At 48.8% G+C, this 21,270-nt stretch overlaps 1 protein-coding gene across 2 annotated transcripts in view; it reads right to left on the reverse strand.

Moving 5' to 3' along the window:
* Window positions 1-21,270, reverse strand: part of PTPRT (protein tyrosine phosphatase receptor type T) — a 917,718-nt gene that overhangs the window by 527,001 nt on the left and 369,447 nt on the right. For both annotated transcript variants that reach the window (XM_054697687.1, XM_054697683.1), the window contains exon 6: window positions 18,484-18,658. In XM_054697687.1, the coding sequence (XP_054553662.1) occupies window positions 18,484-18,658 (175 nt within the window). The remainder of the gene's footprint in view (window positions 1-18,483; window positions 18,659-21,270) is intronic.

The raw sequence follows: 21,270 nt of genomic DNA on the forward strand, positions 1-21,270 counted from the left end.
CACAGTTTAATTGCACCAAATTTTATTTGAGTCTTCGCTGGGGCTGTCACTTCATCCAATTAAGTGGAGGTTACAGAAGGATCCACTTGTCATTACAGCAATTCCTCCTTGTGCTAAATGCTCCCAGAATCTTAACTACCCAGCAGACATGATCAGAAGAGATGGTTCCAGTGGAAATGGTAGTATTTCTCTTTCATAGAGACAAACATGGGAAGGCCTCTGGGCCTGACATGCACTACCCATGTATAGCAGCTACATAAATTAGACAGGCCTAAATAAGTCAGACTAGACACAGGGATGGGAAGAGAATGCAGATGAGGCTCCCCACCAGACCAGCATTACAGGGAAGGATGGGAACCCACAGTACTCAGGCAATGTGGTACAGAAGTACCAAGCTGAGAGCCAGTTGATAGGGGCTCAGTACCTTGGCCTCTCTGATAAAAAACCAACAAGATGCTTCCACTCCTCTCATGGCCTCTAATGCCTTGAATGATATGACCCTTGACTATCTCTCCAACACCCCACCCACCACTCACCTAGTCTATTCCAACTACATTGGTCACCTTCACTTCCTCCACAATGTCATACCCATTCCACCTTTCACGTTTTCTACCTACTTTTATTTCCTTAGAAAGGTCTTCCGATTGTTTATGTGACTGGTATTTTCTCATCCGCCAGGTGTTGGATGAAAATGTCACTTCCTCCACGAAGCCTCTCCTGGTCCCTTAACAAACCAGGTAGACTCACTTTGTTCTATTTGATTCTAACCTGCCCCTAACCACAGTATATCATTATATATTGGATTACTAACTCTTACAAGGGCCAACCCTCCCTGAAGAATGGTACTGTCCAATATGGTAGCCACTAGCCATTGTGATTTCTTAAATTTACATTACTTAAAATGAGATAAAATTTAAAATCCAACTCCTCAGTCACTCTAGTCCCATTTCAAGTGCTTGACAGTCACTTGTGGCTATTGAGTCACAGGCAGTAGACAGCAGATGCAGATTTCATCATCACAGATAAAGTTCCATGAGACAGTGCCAGTCTAGAGTATCTACTTTATCATAGTTTGATCAACTCCTGTATCCCTGGTGCCTTCAATGGTGCCTGGGCATATAGTAGCCACTCAATAAATATTTGAGTAAGTGAATGAACAAACCAACAACAAATATGTTCAAAAGAGATATTTTCAAAAGAACTAAGAGGAGGGAATATTCCTATCTGTCCAGGGAAGATGAAGAAGTCTTCACAGAGAAGGTGACATTTAAGCTGAGCTTTGAAAGATGACAGTGTGAGAAGGAGGTGACAGGGCATAGAGCAAAGAGAATGGCAAAGGTGAATGCATTGAAGGATGAAAGATTGTGCTGTTTAATGTTAGGGGATTTGGCAAGTTTCTTGGTGTTGCTGTTGGTGGCAGAGTCGAGATTAAAATCAAGTTTCCAGGCCTCCCCGGTCGCACAGCGGGTTGAGCGCAGTGCTATGAAGCTGTCCGCAGCCTCTACAGCATGGGTTCAATTCCGGGCCGGCCAGGGAGATCCCCACATGGTGTGGCAGACCTCTCCTGTCTTGGCCGCTTCTCTTCATAGCCGCGCTTTCGGTCCATCTGCCTGTTTTGCTTCCCGCTCTGTCTCTGGCGAATCCTCTAACACTCCCGCACCTCTGGTCAGCTCTTGTATAAATAAATAAATCTTTAAAAAAAATAAAATCATAAAATCAAGTTTCCTTTCCCTGAAAAGTCTGACACTCAGGAGCTCAAGGCTAAGATACTGGCTTCAGGGTCCAGATTTGAAAAGTGTGCTAGTTTGGCATATCACTGAGAGCAGCAAAAATATAGTGGCTTTTTAAAATCATGGCCTCCCAAAAGGTATAGAGATGCTCATAATTTAATAAGCCATAAAAGATCCCCATCTCCTCTCTCTGGTCTGATCTTGGTGCTGAGCACACATGCTGATGCCCAGGTTGCACGGGAGGCAACGTACAATCTCAGGATGGACAGACAGGAAAGCCGACCTCGGGGGCAGGGATCTGCATGGAATTAATGATGCAAGTAAAGGTGGAAGTAAAGGTGCCCATTCACTCTGCTGGCATATGCCTGCTTCCAAACAACCCTGTCCCCAGATAGAAGGCTCAGCCACCTGCCATGAAGATGGCATGCGAGCCCCAACATCACCATGGAACAGGGTGGCTCAGCCTCAGGAAGCCAGGGGGGTGCAGAGAGTCACAAGGGAGAGGACACGTCCTTGGGCTTTGTGTCCCTTTAGAAGAGGGAGGTTCACACTCTTCTGAAAGATGGGCTCATTTATACAAGCAAACAGATCAGAACACAATACAGGGAGGGATTCCCAGTGCATGCCTGGATCTTCGCTTTGCCTTGTGGAGATGAAAGGAAAAAAGAAACAAAAGACTTAGAGGAGCTGGAATGAGCCCATGAAGCTCTATCCATTAATCATCTCATCACCTACACTTGCTGGTGCCCTCCTGGATGCCAGCCCTGGGTCTTTTGCTGGGAAGATGCAGGTCGAGCTGTAGCTAGCTGGGGAGCTCATTAGCACCTTGCTGAAGCCAAGGGCTGCCTGCCTTCCAGAAGATATTCTGAACTCTCACTTCAGCTACTTCTTGCAATCAATATAATGCTTTTGCAGTTGCTCCATCCACTGCCCTTGCAGCCAGTGGAGGCTGCAGGCTTCTAAGAGAATCATTTGGCTTATCAGCACACACACCTTCACTTCATAGGAAGCTATATTCCATCTTTTGCACATTGATTCTCTGGGCTCCTTGCACATCAAGATCCAATCTGGGGAGAAGCACCTCCAGGGATGTGCTGGAAGCCAGAAGTCAGGCTTCAGCTGGGTGCTGGGGCAATGCAGGCAGAAAGCCCTAGTGACAATAGGTGCTGCCAAAAAGGGCCCATCAGGCAGTTCCAGAGAGGACTCAGGAATTGGACCCTGAAGTCAAGTCTCCCACAGTATGCCTGAGGAACACTGTGTCTGAGACATACTTCCCTTTGCTGCCTAGACCAGCTTTCAGCTGCCCTGCAGTGGACACCAGGGTCCAGGAGAATGGTACCTCTCTACCTGGCCAGGCAGGTTCCATCTCTCTGGCAGGCCACCATTCCCACTGAATAGAGGACTCTGGGATGGGGATCCTTGGGGTCTTCCAGGAAAGGAAGTCCCATGGAACACTGCTGACTCCAGTTCTGCAGGATGGCCTTCCAGGTGCCACTTCTCTGGAGCATGCAGAACAACTCTCAAAACTTTTTCCAACACCATTGGGATCCGAAGAGACAGAGTTCCTTATTGCCTTCAGAGTATCTCTCATTAGACCCTGAACACAGTCTAATATAGGAGGGTCCACTGGCCTCAACCTGAACAGAGAGCTGATGCTGCAGACCCCATGGCTTAGGATCACAGAAGATCAGAGCTTGGCAGGATGCTAGGCTAAAGGGATCTAGCCTAACGCCACATGCAAAATTAGGTGACACTATACTTACGTCAGAGGCTTTGCTGTGAGCCTGATAGAAGATAATCCCTTAAGAGTGTTGGATTAGTCACCTTTGCTGCAGTAACAAATATTCCCAAATCTTAAAGATGTAAACACACACTTATTTCTTGCTTTCAGGTCTGTGGGTCAGTTATGGTTTGGTTCCAAGCTGAGTTCAAATTTGCTCATGTACCCCTCATTCTGGAAATGAAGCTGAAGGAACAGCTGCTGCCACCCAGAGCAGGTTCTAATGATGGTCAGTAATGGCCATGATGGGGAGCAGAAATAACCAACTTACTAGAAATGGCATGAGTTCTTTCTGCTCTCATTCTATTGCTCAAAGTAAGTCACATGGCCAAGTTCAAAGTCAGCTCTGTCAGAGTTGATCAAGAGTGTGTTCTGCCAATGGGTAGGATCAGGAAAAGTACATATTTGAAGAACAACACAATCTCCAGAGATGCTTAGCCAGGGCTTAGTACAGAACAACTTCTAGAATATGTTAGACTTGATCAACATAGGTATTATCAGCTTTAAGAGTGTTGGCATTCTGCTGGGGACCCACTGAGGTTCATATAAGCTGGAGGCAGAATTTGGGGGGCTACTACCAGGATATGGCCCTGGAAAAGCTTTACCCCTCTTGCCTGGTTCATATTTGTTCTAAGACCTGTGGTCACTGTGATGAAGAAGAAAGGGGGAGACAATAGCCAGGCCTAGTCTGGCCCCATAGCTGTCCTTGCAGCCAGCAGGAAAGGGAAAAGGTGGCATTGCATGAAATGTGAGCTATGGCAGCCCTAGACCTCCTGTCCTGGATTAAATTCCCACTCCACTCTCACGAGGAGGGAGAGCATGTTGAAACAGAATTGATTTTTTTCCTACATATTTTTCTTAAAAAAAAAAAAAACTCTCAATGTTTATTTTTATTTCCTTTAGGCTGAATCTTAACTCCAAAAATAGACCATCTTTTTCAGTAGCCCTGTCATTAGCAGTTGCTACAAACACTATGTCCCCCACACGTTGAACTTCAAGAGCGACACTTGAAAAGAGCAACTAAAACACAAGACTCCTGAGAGTCACAATGAGGGCAGTGGCTGCAGCTCCAGGTGCCCTCAGTCCACGAGGGCATGACCAGGCACCAGGCTCCCCCAGAGCTTCCTGTGCCTCCCAGGGTCCACAACCACCCTGAAATTTGCTCCCTTGTGTTCCTGAATATATCCATCCCCCAGGAGAAGTTGGGGCCTCTCATCCCACCATCTCCACTGTGGTTCTGTGTCTTTAGCCATGTCACTTAACTTCTTTAAGTCTCTGAGTCCTCGCCTAGAAAATGAGTTATTTGGAACCTTATCATGACTCTGTACATGTGAGGTAACCCCAACAGAATTCCTGCTATACACAGAGGCCAACTATAGCGATCTGGGCTGATTTCCAGGCTGGGTACAGTCTAAAGGTCTGGAAAGAAAAAGAGATTGCTTTGCCCATCCTTCCAAAGAGGCAGAAAGGACTAGGGCACTACTGAAGCTTGTCGTTGAGGTATTTGTATAGCCAGTGCCCACTGGATATAAAGGGCCAGGCACAGGGACACAGAAAAAGGCATAGGCCCCGTGCCTGCCCTCACAGAGCCCACAGCCTCATGAACGTGACCATTTGCTATACATTGTGCAGTTTAGCGAGGTCACCTCACACAGCAAGGGTGAGCAAGGCAGAGCCAAAGGCCGGGAAGCAGGCGCATCAGAAGGTCAAGTCATGAGCCAGTAGTAGGATTAAGATGTGCCTGGTGTGTCCAAGGAAGGGTTCCTGAGAGCTGTGGTTGGAGGGGAGGCTCTTCTGTAGCAATGGAGAGGCCACTGGGGGGCAGGGGCGAGGGGTAGGTTTGGTCCCGACAAGGAGACAGAAAAGATGTGAGAGAAGAGGGTACAAACCCTGAGAGATGGAAGAGGAGATAAAGAACCTGTCCCTATCCCAGCCTTAGCCTCACCGCTCTCCTGTCTACTCCCACCTCCCAGGGTGAGTCTGCGGCCACTACTTATGCCTGCGGAGACACACACCTCATGTCATTATACAAGAAAATATGTGAATTCTGCAGAAGAAAAGGCATGAGAACAATTCAGATGGAGCTAGAGGGGAGATTTCACATCTAAAAACATATATAGATGTTTAACTGAGTCCCCCAGGTGCCTGTGAATGCAGTTTTGTTTGAAATAGGGTTCAAGCTATAATCCAGCGATGATCAGGCCACACTGGATTTGGATGATTCCTCCTCCAGTGTTTGGTGTCCTCAAGAGCTCATTTAGCTCATTCCCCTTTTTTTCTCCTCCACTAGAATAGATGCTTTAAGATACCAGAAGCTCAGACTCTATAGGCTCTTTGGCATATCCCTTATAACCTGGGGATTCCTGGGACATAGTAGATGTTTAACAAACACTTGCAAGTCATTGATCCATCAGTTAGAGAGTAGGATAGCATTTTTTGTTTTGATGAATCTCGTGCTGGTGCCAGGTCATTTTATGTGTCCATCTGTGTTCTCAGAGTCCAGACACTCTCGGGCCTCTCTGAGTTTGTGCCTCTGCTTCCTGACATCCCGTCTTGCACGGCCTCATCATCTCTCTGCTGTCCTCAGTGTCTGCCCAGTCCTGCCCATCACCTTCTCCTGTCACCTTCCTCATGTTAGAGAGTAGGATAGCATTGTCTCGGTGCTGGTTTAACAAAGTCTTAAATGGTGCTAATTACTTGCTGTCCTTAATAACAGAATGCTCAAACATGACAAGAAAATGTCTCACATCTGTGCACCCCACACCTGCACCCCAGGTATCAGACCTGGGGAACTAGGACCCACAATTCTATTGATACCGACAAGCTGGCGTCACTTAAAATGCTAGTGAGTAACGAAGCATTAACAGGTTATGAGAGGGAGAGATGGGGAGGGTGGGAGCAGGTGGACCTCAGAAGACAGAACAGAGTCTGGGAGGGAGTGGGAGGAGGACAAGAAGTCTCCTGCCAGAGGATATGACAAGCAGAGCAGAGGGAGCCCAGTTACCCTCTGGGACCCGAAACATGAGGAAGGTGACAGGAGAAGGTGATGGGCAGGACTGGGCAGACACTGAGGACAGCAGAGAGATGATGAGGCCGTGCAAGACGGGATGTCAGGAAGCAGAGGCACAAACTCAGAGAGGCCCGAGAGTGTCTGGACTCTGAGAACACAGATGGACACATAAAATGACCTGGCACCAGCACGAGATTCATCAAAACAAAAAATATCAAGTCCACCATTCCCGTTGCTGTTTAAGCCCAAAGCCTAGAGAGCCAGAGTGTAGATCACGACCTGTCAGTCAGCCCTAAATCCTGATGCAGCCGACTCACCCTCCTTTCTACCACAGAGAGCCCCCGCAGGGAATCCCTGATGCCCCCATTTGTTTTCTGCCTGCCTGGAGCGCCTCTTAAGGAAGCTCCTCACCGCATCTTCCTGCAGGGGCTGGATCCCCCACACTGTGCCCGCTGGCTGCAAGTGTGAGCACACAGCTTTGCTGGTCCTGCCACATGCCCCTGGGCAGAATGGCTGGTCCAGCACTGGATTTTCAACCCAGGCAGGGAAGAGGAGACTTCTTTCCTGAGACTGACATTCAGACACAGAGAGAGGTAATATTTTTCCTCAAGGTTGTTCAACTAGAAGGTGTGGATCTGGACCCGACAGTCCCCAACAGACCCCCCCATTTCCCCCTCAGCGTGTATGAGAATGACATCAAGGAGGACAAGCAGAACAGGACAGGCAGAGAGGACACAGCCTCGGGCCCACCACTCCAACCTTGGGCTGCAACTCTGTACAGGGGCAGCTCTGTGCCTGGGCATCCAAGGAGCCTCCATGTCCACAACCCTTCTTGGGGACTGAAGCCAATTAGAGTTGGGGTACTGCTGCTCACCATGGAGAGGGTCCACACTGATAAAGGCTCCCCATCTCCATTTTCACTCTCAGAGCTGTCCCGCTGAGCCCTCCTGCCCTTGACTGTGTCAGTAGCCCTAGAGCTGCGACAGGACAAGAGTGACGGTGTGGGCAGGGTTGTAGCTGCAGAGATCTTCAGCTCAGGTAAGTGTCAAGGGCAGAGGCAAGAGTCCACTCTGGCAGTGAAGTGGGGGCCCACTCCTGAGACACGAAAGAAAGACAAGGCTGAGCCAGGCATCTGCCAGAGGGAATTCTTCCAAAGCCAGTGGGGGAATGACTGGCAAGTGGGGCTGGCAGAAATGAGCTGTACAAACAGGTCCCAAGGCAACCGTCTGCTGCCAGACTGCTCTGCCTTAGAGCTTCTGAACAAGGCAAGAGAGCCAGAGCCAGAGCGACGTGGCAGGAGGCAGCAGTCACCAAGTTCTTGATGGGATGGCTGCAGCACTTGCCAAAGCAGGCACCCCTCATATCCCATTTGAGGGCACTTACACTTCAGTATTGCAAACCCCTTCCCTTGCCCTAAATCCTCAAAAGTCTGTTACACCACCAAAATGTGCATGTGCATGTGCGTGTGTAAGGAAAGAAGGAAGAAAAATTAAGGAAAGGGGACTGTGTTCCAAATGTGGATGGTGCAGAAGGTGTAAGGGTGAGAAGCAACAGAGATGGCAAGCCAGAGGGAGTGGAAACCAGATAAAGTCAGAAGGGAACAATTATGAGCTGCTGGGAATATGCAAAAATTTGAAAGAGCTCATCTGTGCAAATCTCAAAGAGCTGGGTAACGCCTGTTGGCATCCTGGTTGCAGAGAGATCTGGGGTTAGGAAGCTCATCTCAGATCATACCTGGCGTGGACTCATGCAAAGATAGTGACTCCCAAATGGGCTTCTGGAAATTGTACAGCACCCACCGATGATACTGGGTACCAGTTGCTAATCAGGAATCCTGCTGTCATAGCTGGACAAAGGAGGAAAGGCATGAAAATGGGATCCCTAGACTCAAACACGAGAACCAAGTCTATACTCAGCAAACTTCTGGGCATGGGTCAAGACCTGGGAGGTGGGTATTCTGTGATTTCCTTCATCTCTGCTTATGCAGAAGTCAAGGAATAAAGTCAACAAAGCCTGAAATTCAGCAGAAATACCTGGAAGCCACCCTTGTCCTTAGGCTGGCCACTTAATGGTCTGCATCGGCTGAGCTAGAGAAAGGAAACAGATGAAAGGCAAGAGGAAAGAAAGGTCACAGAATAAGCACAGATGTGCCTCTGGCAGCAACGCCCAGAGAGAAGGAGCAGCCTTCAGATGAGATGGTTCTCAGGATCAGGCAGAAGGAGCCAGCTTACTCCCCGAGCCATGAGGCAGACCCAGAAAAGTCTCTTCTGATCACGGCCAGGCTCCCACAAAATGCCAGGGGAAGTGCAGCACTGTCCTGCGGCTGTGGGTGTCTCCACACCACACTGGTGGCCCCATTAAAATAAGGTCATGTAGGGTAAATTAATCAGACAGTCTCTGTGGCTGTCATCTGTGGCCTCAATCATGTCAATACAGAAGGTGCTTAGGAGCCTGGGTGTGGAGCACACATGCCTGATTGTGGGTACCTGGAGCATAGGTATGCATGCATGTGTGAGGGTGCACACCTGAGCCTAGAGGCTGGGATAGAAGCAGCGGCAGTGGTGGCAGCGAAAGGATGGACGAGCAGCGTGATGACAGAGGAGGTGAGACCACGAGAAGATACAAGAGAGAACGCCAGAGAGAACCCAGAGAAAGAGCATGAAGATTTGAGTGGGGCTGGGAAGCTCGGTTGCCTGCCTGCCTCCCAACCACCCCCCCAACCCCCTCCTGACCTGTGCCTGCCTCTTTGCATGGCAGTCTCTCTGCCTGGTGTGCCTGTACCTGGTTGCCTGAGAGAGCATCAGAGCCTGAAAAACCCAAGAGCTCTGGACTCTCTTTATCCATCTGCCCAAATCAATAGTGAACCTGCCCACATGCATGCTTGCACAAGGGGTCTCTAAGCCGTCAAAGCAGGAAGGCCAGGTAATGACCAGAGCTACCCAGGAGTACCCAGGCCCTCTGCATATGAGTTGGATTAGTCAAGGTTGATTATTCCCATCACAGTCCACAGAGGTTATGGGTGGGATGGGGTGGAATGGGTTTCACACATCTTTCAGGGGCCCAGGCTTTTATCTGGAGATGCAGCCTGCCTCAGCACGTGGTCTCAATTTGCCATGGCAGGAGGAGGTGAGACAGAGGACTCCCGCAGGGGAGATTCTTAAAAGGTCAGACCTGGAACGGATGTATTTCATCCTGGTCCCACCTAGATACACAAGTCTGAGGGGCCTAAGTTTCCTGCCCACCTAGGAGGAAAAATAAGTGGTGCAGAGAAGAGATTATACAGTCACGAGAGTCTTTCGACTTGCCCGGCCCATATGGAGTAGATCCCATACTGATTTCTATACCTGGTCTCACTGCACTTTAGAAAATGTGAAGCAAGTAAAATCACTTTTCCCATCTTTCACAGATGGAGAAAGGGAAGCTCAGTTGTCTGGAGAGATGAATCCAAGAGCCAGAAGTCAGCCCAGACTTTCCCACTTAAAGTGCACCCTCTCCACCTCCCCAACTCGCCTTGCAAGGGTATTTTCAACTACTTGCTGAGATGCAGAAGACCACAGTCCTGTCTCACTGGTAGCCCAGCAGTGCCCCACTCACATGTGTGAGAGATTAGAAGAGCAAACCACAAAGCACATTTTGCTGCTGATTAACTCAAACAGGAGACTTTCCTCACCAAGAACAGACGATCGGCCGCTCTGCCAGTAACTGCCTGCCCAGACCGGCAGGCTGCATTCCATCAGGAAGGAGCAGTTCCATTTATTGGGCTGTAAGCGAGTCACATCTGCCTCTGGATACACATATAAAGCAACAGACCCGCTCCTCTGATTAATAATGAAAAGCTGGTGCAAGCACATTTCATTTAAAAGAGAAGAGGCCAAATCCTAGCCCCATGTCTACCAGGGACCAGGAAAGCATGAAAAGTAGGTGCATACACATTCAAACACACACACACACACACACACACACAAAGATGTAAAGAAATCCACCTGCCCCGTGGTTAGGAAACAGATTTTTTCCCATCCTAAGAGCCTGTGATTCGCAGAGCTGAGCCATTGCTTGCTTTCTTTTTTCTTTTCTTTTCTTTTTTTTTTTTTTTTTGGTGCTATTTAAGGATAGCATTTATTGTTTAAGGAGGGAAAAGTTTGAAACCCACTGTGTAATACAGCCCTGTTTTTTAACAAATAGGGAAGTTGAGACTCAGATAAATGGTCATTCAAATCTAATGAGCAGTGAAACTGAGGCTGCCTTTTCTCTAAGGCTCAGCACTGATCCTGAGTCCCCTGGATCAAGATGACAGCAGATCCTGGCAGAGGACATGAGCATGGAGTTTGCAAACAGTGCAATCTGGACATAGTAAACCCCATTGATTATACCAGGAACCCACTGCCTCGTCCAAATTGCTACCAATTCCTTTTTTGACATGTCTCCTAATTGTTTCAGTTTTTCTGTTTGAAGTTGTTGCCATGACTTTTTCATGCAGATAATTTCTAAATGATCAGTGGTGTTTTCTTTCGAAGTGCAAAACGCTTTGCTCTCTTTCCCCATCTCGTCCAGCCCCAGCTATCTCGGAGGAAAGAGGTGTCATGCTGGGGGGCTCTGGGCATGAGGACAGCTCCCATGGCCAGTTAGGATGACTTGGGTTGTTCACCTAGATGTCCTACTTCATGCACCAGGTCCTTCTTGGACCACACCCTGGCCCACCCCGGCCAGCCATTCTATGCTCACATTTCCTCATATACAGCTCATGGCCTAAACTCTGATGGGGGTATCATTAGTCCTTGAACTCACGATGTAAAACCACACTTCTGAGTTGAAATTCCAAGTTGCCCCATCTGATCAGCACCAACCTGGGCTCCCATGGCTCCTGAGCTTCATGGGCCAAGTCTAAGCTTCCCCAAACCCTTCCCTTCGCACACTTTCTTCCATCACATGATCTTCTGGAATTTGCAGACTCTTTAGCAATATATAAGGGTTAGAAAGAGACATCTTTTACGATTTTTTTTAAAAATTAACAAAAAAAGATAATTGTTCAGCTTTAATGTTTTACAGAAGTTGGGACTTTTGAGCCCAAAATCAATGGCTGAAGGAGGCCAGAGGAGTATTTCCTCCTCTCTTTTGAGGTAGAATAGAAAGTTTGGGTTCAAGAAATTAAGCATGGGAGGTTCCTAACGACTTTTTTGGCTCCAACTAGTATCAGTACTAGTTAGCTGCCATAACAATTAAACTCCAAGGCATAGTAGTGTGACACAATAACCATTATTCCTTAAATAATTGGACTACTGAGCAGCCAATTTTCTTCCACAAGGTGATTCAGGTACTCAGGATTGTTTAATATTTAGACTCTTCCATCTTCTAGAGGCTTGAAGTTTTCTGCATAGAGTCAACCAAGAGTGAAGAGAAACTCTGGAGAGTGACTAGCAATTTTTAAACACTTAGTGCCCAAAAGGTCATGCAGCAGATCTGGTCACCTTCCTCTAACGGGACCAAACCCATGATGCTAATGAGAATGAGGCAGGTTGGGACATGCAATCCTCCCTTCTGAATCACAGCTCTGTACAGTGGAAGGGGAGGCTCATGTGTCTGACAGACTCATAGCAGCTTCACTGGCCTGAGAGTTAGTGGGAGTGTCTCATGTTCCCAGCACCAGGTAATTGGTAGGCATTTTCCTTTAACTGAATTTCCATGGGAATTTAGTGGGGAGATGGGAGAAGGGGGCAAAGCGCAAGTTATAGTAAACCAGAAGTCAGATGTCAATTTTCCAGACAGAGAGACTGGGCTCAGATAAGCAAATCATATCCTCATGGCCACATCACTCGCTCGGCCTTCTTCCTCCCACATCTCACACCCCTCCTGGACGGAAGCCCCATAAGATTGCAGATGAACACCAGAGCACGGGGAATAAAGGAGCATGCCACGGGGCGGGGCCTGGGTTGGTGTTTCTCACCTTTGAAGAGGAAGCTTCTCTGTTGTGGGGTGACCTGAGTATTGCAGGAAGTTTGCAGCCCCTCTGGCCGCCTCCTCCCATCTGTGAATATTAACAATGTCTCCCAACATGGCTGGAAGTGCCATGGGGGACAAAATCACCCTGAATTGAGAACCACTGGTCTGGGCAGAGGTTGTGACATTTCAGAGGGGACCAAGACAATGACCTGAACATCCCTTCCAAATCTGGAGCCCACCATAGCTTAACTAAGTTTAGTTAAGCCTGAAACTTAGGTTCTTGGAAGCAATACTCCATGTATATCTGCCATAGGATAGAACTTAAGGAAAATTAGCATGAAGAAGGTCAAAAGGGATTCTCAATTGCAGTAGGGAAAGGTCAGACCATGGGAAGCGGGCTGGGCCATCAGGCTTCTGCATCCTCATCTGAAACACATAAGCAGGTGCGGATCCAACAAACTCTCGAGTTAAATATCCAGTGCAGTGGCTGGCATGCAGTAAATGGTCCACAAATGTTAGCTAACTACAGACCTTGCAGCTCATTCCATACCCCAGATAATTCTTCCATTTGAACACAGGAGGGTAATGTTCCAAGTGAATGAGGATTTAATGCAATTGCCGTTTGATTTAATTTCCAAATGCGTTAACAGTGTTAATGCAACACATCAGCATGCAGCTGAAGAGTAGTCAAAATAATTCAAGGAAACCAATATTTGTCAGGTTTTATTTATCCACATTTATGCCTTCTTAAAAATAAGCTGGTCTTTGTGCCCATATAGAATACAATGTACATAGATATCTCCCGTTTGCCTCCCCCCGCCCCAACTCACATATGTTCAAGTTATCCACTTTCCTTCCATCTGTCATTATTTTCTACCCATGAAAAGCAAACAGTGATGTACCCCAAGAGTGAGGGAGTCAGGGGCTAAGGCTGGGGAGCTGGCAAATGTGGGGGTGATGGAGGTGGATAAAGATAAGCATAAACACTTGTTTGCACAGGATTTACATATCCATGACCCCGCCCCGAAATCCAGGGGAGCTGGCACTCTTGTTCCTCTTCATTATTAGGGAGTCAAACCTTGACAATCCTAATTCACATAGCTAATACAGGGCAGGACCAGGATGCGAACCCCAGTACTCTGATTTGCCACCTCTATATGGTGGCCAAAAATTAAGAACCCAAGCCTCAGGATGTGTTCCTACAGAGAAGGCAGCCTGCAAAGATGAAGTGTGGTTTCTCTAGAATCATCTCTTCCAGGAAAGCCAAGGTCAGGTATAAGGCCGGGGAAGGAGGCAGGTTAGGGCTGACATGAGAAGGCGTACAGCCCGAGGACACGGGGTGAAGCAGGTGTGCTGGCGGGAAGAAGGGCTCACCGTGAGGTCAGCCTTCCCTTGACAGGCACTGAAGAAGGTCCCAAGCAGTTTTGAAATGGCGTCACCATGGCCACAAGGCAGACTGAGGCGCAGGCAGATCAACTGAGACCCTGAAATTGCAACCAAAGCAGGACCAAGGAAGGTCATAAGAGGAGCCCAGGGAATTGAGAAACTTACAGTTCCCGTAGCTAGGAAGAAAAGAAAAATAATATTTAAAGGACAAGCTAAAAAGAGGCACCCCTCCCCCAAGGAGAGAGAAAACTCACAGCTCACGCAGCCACAAAGAGCCTCCGCAGAAGAGTCTGAGGAGCTGGAAATGCATCTTGAGCACCTGGCAGGTTGCTAGACGGAGTCGGGAGACTGATTTAAAAATCACCACCAGCAACAAAGTCTTTCTGAGTTAGATATTTTCATCCCATATCTCATAACTTTGGCTGAGGACACCTACGTCTTTGGGCTACGCTCAATCACCTTGAAATGCAAACCACGAGGAAAGCCAGAAATGCGAAGACAAACCTGCACGCAGCCACGAGCACCGGCCTGGAACCGGCAGGTCGAGGGGCCGGATTGTCAATTGAGCGAAACCTCAATTACAGAGCAATCTAATATACACGCAGGTACATGATCACAGCCCGATAAACAGCTCTTCAGAATTAAGTACTTCCAATTTGCTTTCATTTTGGTTGGTGTGTCGCCCTGGGAATTTGATATCACTCGCACTCAAATGTAGGGTGGCTTCTGAAACTCTGAGGCTCGCCATCCCGGGACAGCACTGGTGCCTCGAGCCAGCCATGAACACGCTGGGTCAGGGGAAGACAAGACCCAGCCTGGGCCTGCCCCACCTGGCCAGAGAGAGCACCTGCCAGTTCGCCATCGAAAGGGGCCTCCAGCTCCTGCCACCCTTGGGCACCCAGGAGTCCTGTGACCTCCCAACACCAGCTTGGAGGTCTGTGTGAATGTGGGGGGTGGGGGGCAGGGGCATGTGGCCAGTGGCTGAACACAAGCTATTTTTCCTTTGCCCCTAGATTCCTGGCTCATCAGTGGTGGATGTAGCAGAGGAGCCAAGGGCTGACCTAGCACAGACCCCATGACCCCAGTGTTCCCAAACCATATGTCAACCCTCATTTCCTTATGCTGTGAGCGAGCACCAGGCCTGTGTTTCAAAGGAGACTTTAATGGATTTCACCCAGGCCACACAGACAGCAGTCAAATCAGCCCTGGGCCAGGAGTCCCCACCCAGCTCCTCATCACCTCTTACTTCCTCACCTGAAAATCGCCCCACATCAGCAAGTTATTTATTTTAACAAACACACACATGGCAGTGGACCAGGCACTCTGCCAAGAACTCCTACATCCATGATCTGACTTAATTCTCACAACATACAGCCCCCCACAACCCTTTATTCTGATTCCCCACTGAACAAGCTGAAGCTGCGAGACACTGATGTTCAAGGTCACAGAGCTGGAACCAGGTGTGCAGGAACTCAACCCCAGTGTCCCAGCTCCAGAGGTCTTTCCTGCTTCTCAACTGAGTGGTGCCGAGCCAGCCCGGGGGGTTCTCTCCCGTGATGCTCAGTGCCACCAGGCACTCCCTGACCCTCAGACCCCATCTAGTGTGTGATGCCAGAAGAGGGGATTCAGAACAGCCCAATCCCCTGGAAGAGCACTTAGCCTATGGGAAATATTTTTGCTTTGTTTTTCCAATTTTTTCCTTTCCCTGAAAGAAAGATTAACATATTTTCCTTGTCTTTTTTTTCCTTCTAGCTTAACACCAACTGTAGAGAAAAAGGCAAACAAAGCTGGACACTGAATAGTTGCTATCCCATAAAGGAGGCCCTCAAGTAGAATAAAATGGGGCCAGAGTGGTGGGAGCTTCAAGCCAGCAATGCCCAGCACAAAAAAGACTCTAGAGGACCAGCCGGCCCTGGCCCTCTGTGAGAGAGCAAGGGCTGAGGGTTGGGGCTCAGCGTGGAAGTAGCTCCTGCAACCCATCCACAAACTGCCAGGGCACTACTCCCCCAGGCAGAACCCCGGCCCAACAGGCACAGCCAACACAGGACAAATTCAGGGCCCAGGAGCCCCTGGCCACCTTTGCAAATCGAAAAAATGATGCTTTTCTGAGGAAATCACATCCTCTGCTCCAAAGGCCTCTGAACTGGGCTTGCCACTCCCCCCTCCCACAACTGGGGACACAAGGAAACCTGGTTCCATGTGTCAACATGTGAAAAGTACAGGGTACAAAGTTCACTACACAGCATTGCCTAGTGTCTCATTACCAACCCCGTGCCAGATAAGTGGAGGTGCTGGCAAGAGCGTGAAAGAGCAGGAGAAAGGCAGTGCCTTCCCTCATGGGCCCCCAAACTGGTATTGTGTTTAGAGGGCTTGCAGGGAGGTGGGAGTTACACATTCACTGAGTCACCGAGAGGCCTGCAAAGGCCACTTGGTCAAACAAATCAATCTTACACACCAAAGAAAGCAGATAGGAGCCTAATGCAATCAAATGATGGTTTCTTTTATATATTAATGGCACTTGATGTAAATCTCAAATTATTTTTCTCCCCATTAGCTGTTTTGTTCATGACTACCTAATTTGTTGATCCTCAGCTTAAATGTTCATGGCATTAGGGGGCGGAAGCAAATTCCCGCTGAGCGCAAGCTATTTTCCCTTTGCCCCCAGATTCCTGGCTCATCGGTGGAGGATACAGCAGAGGAGCCACGGGCTGACCTAGCACAGACTGAGGCCAGTAACTCGCCCACTCACAGAGCAGTCAACAGGGACTTTGAGGCAGAGCTTGATGAAATGACTGAGCGTGTGGGTCAAGGCGGGTGGTTCACAAGACTGTGAACCTTGAAGATGCCCCTCTTCACACAGAGCTAGATCCTAAAGGGGGAGATGGAAACTTACCTAGGAAACAAAAGGAAAATGGAAGTTTGCAGGGGGGGTAATTGCTATGCAGAAAGAGACAAGACGATGGAGAGAATGTAGACACCAGGGCAGGGGCCATGGCCGGGAGGCAGGCAGACCCTCTTAGAGAAGATGGAATGGTAGCATCTGAGGTGAACCCTGAAAGAGGATAAATGTCAGCCAGTGAGTCTTAGGGCAACGCAGGAGAGAGAATCCCAGAGCAACCATGGTCTGGTCCCCGGTCGGGGTACCGGTCTCATGCGGGGCCAGAGAACAGAGGTCAGCGGTTTCACCCCAACCCATACTTTGACAGGCAAAGGCATGGGGGTTATCGATCCATATTTCTAACTTCAAGCACACTGGGTATGATTTTACAGCTGGCATACGATGAGCAGCCTCGTTATTTCATTCACTAAATTATGCTATATTAAAATTTTAATCGCAGAACATAACACTGGAAAATGAGTACATCCGTAAGCCGCTGTTGCCAGTGTAAACTGTCAAACTGTTTCTTTTTGCAAAAGCAATATTGCAACACAAAGAAAAATCCATAGAGATGCTCATATTCTTTGGCCTCCCAACTCTTCCCCTAGGGAATTTATCTGAAGAAATAATCCGGTTCCAAAAAATAAGAATGTTCTCTTCTGAAACATTCCATGGAGGTGTTAATTGTTGCAAGCACAAAGGAAAGATGAAGCAAAACAAAAAAACCTGGAATTACCTAAATGACTACAAATAGGGAGATTTTTAAAAACAGGAGGATTCACTTGATGAAATAGTATACAACCACTAGCATTATAACAAGACGATGGAGCCTTTCAAAAACAAACAGGACAGGGCCTCCCCGGTGGTGCAGCGGTTGGGAGCTGGGTTGCAAAGCTGCCCTCAGCCTCTGCAGCGTGGGTTCGATCCCCGGCTGCTCCCCGGCCACCGGAGCAGGGTCCCGCATGGCGCGCAGACCTCTCCTGCCGCCTGCTGCTCCCCTCAGCAGTGTACTTCGGTCCTTCTGCCTGTTCTGCTCCCCGCTCTGGCTCTGGTGAATTCTCTCACCCTCCCGCGCTTCTGACTGTACCCAGTGCATGAATAAACAAAACAAACAAACAAACAAATAAAAAAAACATGCCTCCATAAAAAAAAAAAGAAAAAGAATTTCTAAAAAAAAAAACAAAAACAAAAACAAACAGGACACCCAGCTCCTTGAAAGAAGCAGAAAAGGAAGCAATGTGCACATTTTAACAAAAAAATATGTCAACCAGACCACAAGGTGAACAGGGGGCCAAATGGAAAGAACTGAATCAAGGCCAGGGGTGGGTGGGGGATTATTTCGAAAGTCCTTCCAAAATATTGTCGTTATATTGAGTTTTCAATTAAAATTTGCTCAGGAACAATTGCAATCTCTGCTTGCTGCAAGAGAACACCACCAGAAACAAGGCCATTGGTGCATCCTACCTTTAAAGGCAAAATAAAGCCAGATCTGGAGATGTCAACATGCAGTCTGTCAAGTAGGGCTCTCCTGTTTCTGCAGCTGGATTTTGAGCAACAACGTGATGTTGCATGATTTTGCGACTGCCCCTCCTTTTTCAGTGTATGTTGGAGGAAGCGGATTGGAAAGTGTATTTCCTGCTGCTGAATGAGTAGGGGAACAGAAGACAGGAAAGGGGTCCTAACGCCTCCCACCTACTCCAGAACAGGGCCAAGGAGTCTCCTTCAAATCAGCCGTGTGGGAGAGCGAGGGTTGCACACTCACCTTTCACGATCAGCTCTGCGTAGTTGGACACGCCGGAGCCGCCGTCCGAGCGGATCACGCAGCGGTACTTGCTCACACTCCGCTGGGCCGTGTCGGCCACACTGACTGTGGCTGAGAAGCGCCTGTGGTTGACCACGCGGGTGACCATGAGGGCCGTGTCCCTGCCATTCCATTGCTGCAGGACAAAGGAAGGGAGAAGTCATACTATCCTGTGCCCCCAAGGACCCCCAGCAGGAGGCACCACTCTTTCCCACATTCCTGGGGTCCGGGAGCTGCCATAATAAGAAGGGGTTCTCCTAGCTGGCTTTTGTGGGTGATCTGATTCAAGGATAAGCTGCCACTAAGCAGATCAAGAGGGCAAGGCTTGGTGGTCGGGAGAGGACAAATGCTTTGCTAAACACCTGGCTCCCTGCTCATCTGCATGTAGAGCAGGGGCTTCGCCCCTTGTCCTTCATGCATGTTTCTTCATCTCTTAAGTGGCATCCATAGGATGCTCCCCCAAAGACACCCTCAGATAGTGAGTGAAAACACAGCTCATGCAGTGATTAAAAACAGCCAGTCCCAGCCCCATGACTGCTGCCTGCTCCCGCGACAGCGACTCAGTTCCCTCATGGGTAGTGTTTGGGGGCTTTTCAGGACGTCTCCTCCTTGGCACATCTCTTTCCCCTGCCTGGACTCTCCTGGCTCCCCAAGGATACTCCCTCTCCCTGATGAGCTGATGAGGTTCAGCTCCTCAACGGCTCCAGTAAGTTCTCCAGATACCATCTCACCTTCTGGAAGTTATTCCCTCTGTTCTGTGTGGTGCAAAATCCCTGTGTATTTTTTTGGCCTCAAGTGTTTTCCACTCCAGACTGTGAGGTCCCCTTGAAAACAGCTGACCCCTGAAAAGCAGACTTTTTCTATCTGTGGTATCTGCATTCACAGATTCAACCCAGGTTGGTTGAAACCCACAGATATGGAGGGTTGACAATAAGGGACTTGAGCATGGGCTGCAGGGGGTTAGGGGGATCCTGAAAGCAATCCCCCTTAGATATCAGGGATGACAGTAGCTAAGTTTTGGGGGAGCTGAAAGTTACATGCTGATTTTTGACTCCACAGAGGGTCAGCGTCCTTCATCCCTGCTTTGTTCAAGGGCCACCTGAGCATCGCTCTGATCATCTCCAGTACCTTGCTTGGAAGCTTTCTAGGACCAAGGTGAATGGATGCACAACTCTTGTTGTGTTTACATCCTGAGCCCTAAGCATGGTCGTCTGAATCCGATGGTTCCAACAGAAACCTTCCCCATCAGGAGCGACAGAGACAGGAGAGGCACAAGCATGAGGACAGTGCTAGTGAATGTCTATTAAGCACCAAATATGTGCCAGACACTGTTTCCTTTTCGGTCCTCATAGCCTTGTTTGAGGTGTGCATTACCGCTGCTCTCATCAGAAGAAACCAAATGTCAGCGAGGTTAAGTAAACATGAGGCACAAATAAGTCCTCTCACCAGGCTTTTCACCTTCAAGTCAAGCATTCTTTTCACTGACACCTTATTTACCCTCACTGCCTGCCTTAATTTCAATTGCTTTCCTCTAAAACTAAAAATTGAGTATTTTAATTATCTGCTGAGAATGTAGGGATGGGGGAGTCCCTTGTGTCCTGGGTCTTCAAGAGGGGATCCTCATTGCTTCCGACACAGAGTAAACAATTCCACCCCATCATCTCCCACTGCCCCTTTGGGTGGTGTGTTGGGACTGGGACAGGAGAGGGGGTGGGGCCGCCGTGTCCAGCTGCACGGGAGCCAATGAGGTGGGGGAGCCAAGGGGGAGCAGTGAGCAGGAAGCCAAGAAACATGGAAGACCAAGGCCTCCCACAGACTTGCCCCAGACTGCAGAGAGAGAGCAGAGATGGTTTTCTTCGTCCTTTTACCTTTTGGTGTTCTCTACACTTCCTGCCTCAAACATGCAAGGCTTTTATTTAGTTGAAAATAACTAGTAGTTTTAAAAGCCATGGCAGTATGAGAGACAACCACAGCTCCCGCCCATTCCAGAAATTACCACCATGACCAGACAAAAGCCAACAGAAGCCCCTGGAAGGAGGACTAGCAGCCATTAGGACTGGACCTGCCGAGATCTAGTACAACCTGGGCCTCCCCGGTGGCGCAGCGGTTGAGCGCTGGGTTGCGAAGCTGCCCGCAGCCTCTGCGGCGCCGGTTCGATCCCGGGCTGCTCCCTGGCTACCGGCAAGCGTCCCACATGGCGCGCAGACCTCTCCTGCCGCCCGCTGCTCCCCTCAGCAGTGTACTTCGGTCCTTCTGCCTGTTCTGCTCCCCGCTCTGGTGAATTCTCTCACCCTCCCGCGCTTCTGACTATACCCAGTGCTTGTATGAATAAATAAATAAATCTTTAAAAAAAAAAAGATTGTAAAAAAAAAAAAGATCTAGTACAACCTGGCTGAACCGTGAGAATGGGCCACAGCAAACACAATCCCTTTTCCCAAAACAGTGCACTGAGGAAGCAGAGGAAATGCTGGCAACACAAGGAAGCTTCCCTGGTTTGATGAAGAGTTGCCTCGAATACACAAGAGGGCCTCAAAAGGGATAAGGGCTGGGGGTCACCTGAGGAGTCCATGTTCCCTGCGGCAGAGCAAGGGCCCTCACACAATGGTGTCATGGCCGATATTATGTACTTTTCCTCTGAAGGGAGCCAGATCCCAGCAAACTAGAGAGGATTAAGTTCATCCCCTTGAATGGGTCACATTTTCCTATTTAGCTCCTGACCCACCAGCCTTTTTTCCATGGAAAGATAGG

This window comes from Talpa occidentalis, unplaced genomic scaffold (genome assembly GCF_014898055.3).
Source record: "Talpa occidentalis isolate TD23 unplaced genomic scaffold, MPIMG_talOcc4v2.1 talOcc4.10, whole genome shotgun sequence".
Classification (NCBI taxonomy): domain Eukaryota; kingdom Metazoa; phylum Chordata; class Mammalia; order Eulipotyphla; family Talpidae; genus Talpa; species Talpa occidentalis.